Source organism: Cucurbita moschata, unplaced genomic scaffold, assembly GCF_002738365.1.
Source record: "Cucurbita moschata cultivar Rifu unplaced genomic scaffold, Cmos_1.0 Cmo_Scf00020, whole genome shotgun sequence".
Taxonomy (NCBI): domain Eukaryota; kingdom Viridiplantae; phylum Streptophyta; class Magnoliopsida; order Cucurbitales; family Cucurbitaceae; genus Cucurbita; species Cucurbita moschata.
In genome coordinates, this window is record NW_019268536.1 from 1,990,326 (window position 1) to 1,999,483 (window position 9,158).

The window sequence follows — 9,158 nt, forward strand, 5'->3', positions numbered from 1 at the left end:
CCGTCCAACCTACAGCTATCAGATGTTGTTCTTTTTGGGCTTTTCTTCTCGGATTTTCTTTCAAGATTTTTAAAATGCATAAGTTAGGGAGAGCTTCCGCACCCTTAAAGAATGTTTCATACTCCTCTACAATCAATGTGAAATCTCATATCACTGTATAGAATATTCTCGCTAACATGTCTTCATATAAACGATTTAGATTAAATAATTTGAAACAATTTTAAAATAGGTCGTAATTAAAAGAGTTATTTGGATAAGATGAACCAAAAATGATTTGGATAATATTAAATGGTAAATAAAATAGTTACAATTATTATTAAAAATTAAATTAAAAAACGAGAGTAAAATTTCAATTTTGCCCTTGCATTCTACGGATACCTTCCTCCCAGAAAAATAGAACGGAAAATTTATAATAATAAAATATGATAAAAATGCAGCGACGGCCATCTTCACCAGGATCGTCGTCCGTTGAGCTCGGAGACTGCCTGGAAGAGCTGCTCAAGTTCACGCTCCAATCTCACATCGATGGAGCCCTGGAGCATGATCTAGGCTTATCTGCAGAGTTCTGCTATCACCTCCTGAATGACGATCTTCCTCGATCCAATTTAGATCGCCCTGGTACTCAAAATGTGAAACCTTAGTTTATTATTTTCGGGAGAAGTAGAAGAAATTGGTCCTTTTGAATTCGTATTTCTCTCTGTTGATTCTGAAATTCACTTCTCGGGAGTCCATGGTTTTGGTGGCGGATTTAGTGGTGAAGGAGAAGTGTATCACTGCATATTAGATTCTGGTTCTTTTTTGTTTTAGATAATGGAACTTTATGAGTGTAGTGTTAAGGATTGTTGGCTAATTGATGATGGTTATCTCCATTAATGAGGCCTTTTGGGAAGCCCCAAAGCAAAGCCAGGAGAGCTTATGCTCAAAGTGTACAATATCATTGCATGGTGGAGATTCTTAATTCCTAACATGGTATCAGAGTCATGCCTTTAACTTAGCCATGTCAATAGAATCTTCAACTGTCCAACAAAGAAATTATGAGACTCAAAAGTGTAGTAAAAAAATGATTCAAGTGTCGAACAAAGAGTGTATTTTGTTCGAGGACTCCAGAGAAGGAGTCGAGCTTCGATTAAGGGGAGGCTGTTCGAGGGCTCTACCATAAGCCTCAGGGGAGGCTCTATAATGTACTTTGTTCAAGGAGAGGATTTTTGGGAGGGAGTCCCATATTGACTAATTTAAGAAATGATCATGAGTTTATAAATAAGGAATACATCTTTATTGGTATGAGGCCTTTTGGGAAAACAAATAACAAAGACATGAAAGCTTAAGCTCATAGTGGACAATATCATACCAATGTGGAGAGTTGTGATTCCTAACATGTAGTTTGTTTGTTTTCTTTTTAGTAAAACGGATTTAAACTAGATAATTGACTGTAGTTCACAATGCGTTTAAGTGGAAAGCTGTTCTCTATAATTAGGTTCTTCCTATTTCTCTGAGAAATCCGTATTTGCAGCCCTGTGTGCTATCTTTCAATTAGATAACTGTTGAAATACTATTATTCTCTTGGATTTCTTATTTTGCTGTATCAAAGTTTAGTCCTCAATGTTAATTTGATCTTAAATCCGGGCTAGGAGTGGACATTCTTGTGGTTGGGCTAAGTTATCTTGTGGGGTTAGCTTTCATTATCTTAAATGTTTGTTTTCACTGAATTTGGGAGTTTTAGTTTCTGTGGCTGTTTTTGGTTCCTTTTTTTAGCTTAGTTTTAGATGTTGGCTAAGTTTAAAGGGATCTATTAGTCGGTGTAAGGAACTAAGTTTGTTGGTCGATTTGCAGTTTCTTATATTTGTGTTCTAATAGAACTGTCCTGCTTTTGATTTATATTTTGATATGGATAACAAGGGGATTGAAAAATACTTCTCTATCAGACATTTCCAAATTGTATAACGATCTAGCGTCGACTCTTTGGAAGTCGGTCTCCAAAGCACCGTGCGGTTCATTAGATAACTTGGAGGACAAAGAAAAATGTAAGGAGTTGATTACCCAAGGAGGAGCTGAATTAGTAAATGCAAGTGCTTTTATACATAGCATTGATTGATCGAGTCTATTAATTATGACAACTTCCAAAACACAACTTTTATGTCTAATCTAGCCTTTGCCTTGCACATAACAGGTTTTAAAGACAGTTAACTTTGAGCTTCATGTTCAGGAGCCTTTCTTTACTCAGCTAAAAGGTACTTCTATTAGATTATCTGTGCATTCTTAAGCTTGTGCTAGATGGTATACGTATACTGAATACGTAAACAAGAACAGTTAAAAATCAAACCTCTCTCACTTGAGAGCGCTCAGTGCACGGCACACGTTATACAAAAAAACACGAGCACCGTAAGAGTATAGGTATAAGAGAGTGAGGCAGCTTTTTAAATCTTAGCTTAAGCTTCTGAATCTTTTTGAGAATATGATTTTACTTGTTGATCTATTGGGCAGTCTTGTGATATTTAGCATGGATTTGTCTGATGCAATATCTTACTGGTTGTAGATGGCCTAAAGACAGTGGAAGGAAGATGTGCTGCTGGTGATTACATTCGGTATTGTAAATACTTTTCCATAATAAAATTACTTTCTTTGCTCGCTTTGTTTATTTTTTCATAATTTTCTTAATCATTTATTTGTGCCATAAACAAACGATTTTCTTCGTAGAAAAAAGCAAATACTATTTAAAAGATGTTACAATATTGGAGACTTTTGAGTTGCTATAGTTGTGAAATATTACATTGGTTCTTTGTAATTTGGCAAGATTGTCTTGAACTTGACAAAACAACTTGAATGTCAAAGCGTGTTAGGAATCACGAACCTCTACAATGGTATGATATTGTCCACTTTGAGCATAAGCTCTCGTGGCTTTGTTTTTGGTTTCCCCAAAAGGCTTCATACCAATGGAGATGTTATTCCTTGTTTATAAACTTGTGATCAACCTCTTAATTAGCTGATGTGGGACTCCTCTCCCAACAATCCTCCCCTCGAACAAAGTACACCATAGAGTCTCGCCTGAGGCCTATGGAGCCCTCGAACAACCTCCCCTTAATCGAGGCTCGACTCCTTCTTTGGAGCTCTCGAATAAAGTACACCCTTTGTTCAACACTTGAGTCACTTTTAACTACATCTTCGAGGCTCCCAATTTCTTTGTTCAACATTTGAGGATTCTAGTGGCATGACTAAGTTAAGGACATGGCTCGATACTATGTTAGGAACCATGACTCTCCACAATGGTATGATATTGTCCACTTTGAGCATAAGCTCTCCTGGCTTTGCTTTTGGTTTCCCCAAAGAGTCTAATACAAATGGAGATGTATTTCTTACTTATAAACTCATGATCAACCAACATTTAATTCTCTACTAATTTTTAACTATCTTCTTTGGTTCAGAATTCAGCCTGGAGCCTTGATACTTTTCAATAAATGTTTGTTGTTTGAGGTTCAGGTATTAATTCTGCAAAAATCAAAACATTGACATTTCTCCACCATCCATCGTTTCCATACAAAGTTTTTAAACTCTGCAGGATGTTCGTCAATACCCTTCATTTTCTGCAATGTTGGAAGCAGAAAGTCTCGATAAAGTTCTTCCTGGAGTAAAAACCTTAACAGATGGTAAGATAACAACCTATGTACTTTTTTTTTTCTTTTCTTTTTTGATGAAACAAATAAAAACCTATATTGTTAACTTTCATTTCATTCAACTTTCATGATCTTATACTCGTAATAATATATAAGCTTTGGAAAACATTATTTGTTATTACCTTCTAAGGTCATAAGATCCATAAACTTATCCAATCTGGTTGGTTTGCTGATACATAATCCCTTTTATTCTCATTTTTGTGCAAAATGATCCAGCTGCTATCTGAATATTGTACGAGTTATGAACTGCAACTTGCTTCAGGTGTTCAAATATACAGGAATTTCTATTCTGAAGAGAAAGAACAGTCCAATGGTGTCCTTGGAATTCATGTCAAAAAATCTGCTGTCCAGCCATCCGTTATTTTGTCCAGAATTATATCTGTGAGTTTGATTGCTTCCCTACTTTTCCTTACCTACTTTCTTTGTTGCTAAGTATGAGACCCCACGTCGGTTGGGGAGAAGAACGAAACATTCTTTATAACGTAACCTCTCCCTAGCAAACACGTTTTAAAAACCTTGAGAGAAAATCTGAAAGGAAAAGTCCAAATAGGACGATATCTGCTAACCGTAGCCGTGGGCTTGGACTTGGGCTGTCCCCTAAAGTTTCTAAGTCTACCACAAGGACCAGAGAAAAACTTTAGCCTTCTTTGGACCATTATGCTTCCATGTTAGGCTAGTTCAATCCATATTAGGTTGGTAGGTTTAGTTGATAAAGTTTGAAAGCCATACCTGCTAGAGTATCTGTCGGATCCCTCAAGGTAACAAAGGATTCGGTCAGCACCATCCCTCAAATGCACTGCACAACGGCCACCCAACTGTATAGTTCTTTGTCACAAAAGACATCTTTTAATGACCAACAATCCAATATAGAGGCTATAAATAATATTAGTAGATTTAATGCATAATATTTGAAAAAAAATATTCTTCTCTCCCTTCCCGTCTTATCTTTCTCGTCTTCGTCACGTCACTCCTTCCATCGTGTAGCATCAACTAGACAAATCTTCCATCAACATTTTGTTACGTTAGCTAATAAAAGTTTCGACATAGACCAAATAAAATAATTTTACAAAATTAAGAGATAAAATTTAAGATAATTTGAAAAAAAACGTATTTTTTAATTAATCCTACAAACTAACAAAATATTTTGATGTTTGGTCAGGGATTAGGCTACAATGCTATTCAGAGCTTTCTTGGCTTTTCAAGCACAGAAGAAGCACTCTAGGGTAATAATCTCAACTACCTAAACAATTTGGCTTTCTCCTTTATTATTATGATTATTATTATTATATTTCTGGATAAAAGCTTATATAAAGCTAAGGTAGATCTGGAAAGTGTAGTAAAAAAGAGCATTTATGTTCTCTTTTAGCCAAAGACTAAGTTTATTTGCAATTCTACGTAGTTTACGTTGTATACTTAGAATCATTCAAGCTTGACATGGTCGATCTTACTTGTAGAGTGATTTGAATATCAAACAAGTGTTTTTGCCCTGACATATTCGATCAATAAGGTAATTCGAATCTCACTTTCTCTTGAGGTGATTCCTTATCGTTTTGAGATTATTAGATATATTGTAAAAATCTTATTCTTCAATAAGAGTATTAGATCAAATTCTCAAGAGTTGCAATCATCTGGAATGATTTCAAAATCGATTTGAAAGTTTTAGCATTTGTAAACTAAGAGTTTGCATATCTAGTATAACGGTTCTTAGATTTAACTCACTAGAATTATCGTATCAAGTAGACTCTTCAACTTTTTTTCAGAGAATCCGATACTTTATTCCATATCTTTATATATATATTTGTTTTATTTATGTCATATTCTTGCGTTGAATATAGGTTTTGTCAAAAGTGTATAATACGTCTCGAACTTCTAATTTTAATTCTATGGACTTATTAGACGTCAAATTCAAAAGCTAGAGACTTAGTAGACATAAGATTAAAAGCTCAAGGACCTATAAGACAAAAGTTTAGGACTAAATTACGTTTATTATTTTAATATTACATAATCTTTATCGTAATGTTTGAATAAGAACAATAGAAAGCTTTTATTCGAGGCATTTTTATATTAGGCATAGTTAGATTGAGCTACTTTTTAACCCCTCTTTCCACAGTCTTCTTCCAAAAGGAGAGATTTATTTAGTGGAAAGGTGAGCACTTTTGAAACTAATTTAAATATTCCTTTTTTTTTTATTAAAAAAAAGGAGAGAGATTATGGTTTTTAATTTATTTTATTCTCACATGTCGTGTCTATTATTCCACTTTAATTTCATTAAAAAAAGAATTCAATAATTCGTATTAATATTTAATTAAATGCAAATTTTGATTAATGAGCATAAATATCTGTCGAGATGGATGGCATTTATTTCATCATATTCCTTTGTTCATTATTGCACCAAATTCCAATGTGAAATCAAGTTTGTGTTCCTATTTTTCTCACCTATAAAATTTTTATATTGTATTTAGCATTTATTTTCATACCTAGATTATAAAATTTTGTTTGGATCAGAGCTCAAAAGGTTAGAGGTTGGAATTCTCTCGATGTATTAAAAAAATAGAGGCTGCATTGTTAATTATTGAGCTGTGTTATAATTGAACAGGAGAGAAAAATGCAAGAACATTGACATATTGATGACATGATATTGGCGTACAGAAATAAGAAATACAAATAACGCATAAAGTACCTTTTCAAATCACTGCCTAAGGGATATATATATATATATATATAATAGTTTTACCAGATATAACTATCTACTATACACAACTGTGTATATATAATATAACTTTTTACTGTAGTTATTTATAACCACCAAACAAGTTATAAATAAGTTCCTTAACTTAACATTATGTTCATGTAAAGAAGATAGGTAATAAAGGCTTGAGATATTCATAATTAACGTAAGATTCTCGTTATATCAATATTTGTTTACTTTTAATTAAAATATTTAGATTTCAGTTAAGTTGTGACTACCATAGGCAGATAGACAGGTGTCATAGTGTGATCGAGGAAGATTAATCCAACATAAGGTTGAACCTTACGACTTGACTTAGAGTAGAGACAAGTCGACTAGAGTTATAATCAAATGAAAATACATGTACATGCGGCGTGTATAGTCGAATGAAACTTGATTTTTGCATGAGTTATATTCAGTCGGCGAGGAAGAATCTCGCTTAAAGTTCGACAAAGTCACAAAGAGGAACGAAAAAAATAATGGGGGCTTGAGTTTCTCCGACCATGATTGTAATAGCATAAATCCGCTGTTAGTAAATATTATTTATTTTGTCCCGTTACATATTGTCGTTGTTAGCTTCACAAGTTTAAAACACGTCGGGTAGGGAGAGGTTTTCATATCATTATAAGAAATATTTGGTTCCGACTGCATCAGTTAGATCTCACTGTCTAAATCATAATACGATCAATTATTAGTAGTTGTAATTTTATATTATGATTTATGAGTGTGAAAGAAGGAAAAGTTGTTTATAAAAAGTTAGCGGCCTTTTCTGGAGTGAAGCGCCAGGTGCAGCGGCAGCACCCGCCGCCGCCTGAGGCGCATCAAGATTCAATGCCAACAGTAGCCGGAAACCCCAACAATAAAGCCAACCCCTCGCGCCTCTTTCCCTCCGCCATTGCCACTTTTTCCTCTTCCTCGATTGCCTTCTCCCTTCTCTCCAGGTTAATTTTCCTCATCTCTCTCTCTCTCTCTCTCTCGCGCTCCAGATTTCGTTTCTCCATGTTTCTCTCTTCTTTTTCTAAATTTTTTTTATCGTTTGATCCGCCTAAATATTCTGTGAATTTCCCCCTTATTTTCGTTTCATTGCCCCTGAACTCTAGTTTGAATCTGGAAATGAGGAACAAGCGTTTTCGTTCTCGATGCTTTCACTTTTTGATCATGCGCATTAGTTTTTAGATCAGGATTCCGGTTCCTCTTTTCGTTTTTTCTTTCTATCTGTTCGGCTAGAAGGAATTCGCGGATTCAATTTCTCTTATAATGTTTGATCTCCGTTTTTCTTGTTTATTTGAATCTATAGTTTCAACTTATAGGGATTTACTGTGTCTTTTATATTGTCTACGGTTATTTTTGCATTAGATTTTTTGTAGCAGATGATATTGTGTTCATAAAGGATACTTGCTCTGGGAGGGAGTTCATGTTAATCCCTGATGTTGTCTGATTAACACTTTTTTTTCGTTCCATTTCATATTTCTCTGGTTATTGCTATTTTCTATGTGACAGAAGCCAATTGTTTTTAGTTCTGTAGGCCATGTTTAAGATTCCAGATCATCAAGTTGCTGGGCATCAAGCCAGTAATGGAATGATGGGCCCTGTTGTGGATGATTCTGGTCTCTTCTTCAAGCCTCTACAAAAGGACGAAAGAGGATCCAAGGAGGTGGCCTTCTATGAATCATTGGCTTCAAATATCGACGTTCCAGATAAAATCCGTGCCTACTTCCCTACCTTCCATGGAACCCAGCTTATACCTGCATCAGACGGTTCTGGCTTGCATCCACATCTTGTCTTGCAGGATCTCGTATCCAGTTACAAAAATCCATCCATTATGGATATCAAGATCGGTTCCAGAACTTGGTATCCACAGGCTTCTGAGGAGTACATCCAAAGGTGCTTTAAGAAGGATAGAGAAACCTCCAGCTTGGCTCTGGGGTTTAGGCTGTCGGGCTTGCAGGTCCATGTGAGCAAAGAAGCTGGATACTGGAAGCCAGACAGGAAATGTTTTCAGAACTCTTCAGCTGAGATAGTTAAGAATGTTCTGAAGAAATTTGTTTCTTCAAACATTTCTGCAGATTTGGATGCGGGTGATCTTGATTTTGATTGTGCTTTCGCTCCATCAGTTTATGGTGGTTCAAATGGGATTTTGGCACAATTATTGGAGCTCAAGAGTTGGTTTGAAGATCAGAAGTTTTACCATTTCTATTCTTGCTCAGTGCTGATGGTGTGGGATAAAGAACCTAATGCTGCAGCAGCTATTAAACTCGTTGATTTTGCACACGTTGTAGATAGCAAATGTGCTATTGATCATAATTTCCTAGGTGGGCTATGTTCTTTGATCAAGTTCATCTCGGAGATCTTGACCAATCCTCACGCCTGCCCGAACAAACCTTGCTCTGATAGCAATTCGAACTGCAATGGCGATAGCTCTGATAGGTGAGCCAGAGTATTGAGGTTTGAAACATTGTGTTTATGAAGGATCATATCAGTCTTCAAACTGAACTATGATCCCATATGCTTTTATCTTATTTGGTTACTGGATGTTTTTGTGGAAGTAATTCCTTTCTACTTTGTTGGAACTTCAAGAACAAAATCTGTTGAGTTATTGATCAGCCCTTTACTGAAGTTGGTCTGATAGATTTCTTTGTACTTTATTTCACATGGGTCCTCCCAAGGCTGCAATCTTTGAAAGAAGTTGGTTTAATCAATGATACAATGTTTTTTTTTTTTTTTTTTTTTTTTTTTTTTTTTTTTTTTTTTTTTTTTTTTTT

At 35.2% G+C, this 9,158-nt stretch overlaps 2 protein-coding genes across 3 annotated transcripts; both read left to right on the top strand.

Moving 5' to 3' along the window:
• The first annotated feature begins 407 nt into the window (after positions 1 to 407).
• LOC111457433 lies at positions 408 to 5,541 on the top strand. The gene is made up of 9 exons (XM_023099627.1): positions 408 to 618; positions 1,923 to 2,062; positions 2,168 to 2,228; positions 2,534 to 2,582; positions 3,420 to 3,474; positions 3,554 to 3,641; positions 3,931 to 4,049; positions 4,828 to 4,891; positions 5,123 to 5,541. Exons 1-8 carry the CDS (start codon positions 423 to 425, stop codon positions 4,888 to 4,890), a joined length of 771 nt encoding a protein of 256 aa, XP_022955395.1. The 5' UTR covers positions 408 to 422; the 3' UTR covers position 4,891; positions 5,123 to 5,541.
• A 1,568-nt stretch (positions 5,542 to 7,109) lies between these two features.
• LOC111457968 (inositol polyphosphate multikinase beta) lies at positions 7,110 to 9,095 on the top strand. 2 transcript variants are annotated; one of them, XM_023100433.1, is made up of 2 exons: positions 7,110 to 7,337; positions 7,922 to 9,095. In XM_023100433.1, exon 2 carries the CDS (start codon positions 7,925 to 7,927, stop codon positions 8,825 to 8,827), a length of 903 nt encoding a protein of 300 aa, XP_022956201.1. In that variant the 5' UTR covers positions 7,110 to 7,337; positions 7,922 to 7,924; the 3' UTR covers positions 8,828 to 9,095. The 2 variants fall into 2 exon arrangements, with proteins under 2 accessions (XP_022956201.1, XP_022956200.1); XM_023100432.1 differs by having other exon boundaries at positions 7,111 to 7,337; positions 7,914 to 9,095.
• The last annotated feature ends 63 nt before the right edge of the window (positions 9,096 to 9,158 follow it).

Bases quoted from the DNA above. Each gene is read 5' to 3' on its own strand.
- LOC111457433 (XM_023099627.1), top strand. From the start codon at position 423: ATGATAAAAATGCAGCGACGGCCATCTTCACCAGGATCGTCGTCCGTT. The intron at 3,642-3,930 runs GTAAGATAACAA...AACTTGCTTCAG, and splicing joins AGTAAAAACCTTAACAGATG to GTGTTCAAATATACAGGAAT. The intron at 4,050-4,827 runs GTGAGTTTGATT...ATGTTTGGTCAG, and splicing joins TTTTGTCCAGAATTATATCT to GGATTAGGCTACAATGCTAT.
- LOC111457968 (XM_023100433.1), top strand. From the start codon at position 7,925: ATGTTTAAGATTCCAGATCATCAAGTTGCTGGGCATCAAGCCAGTAAT.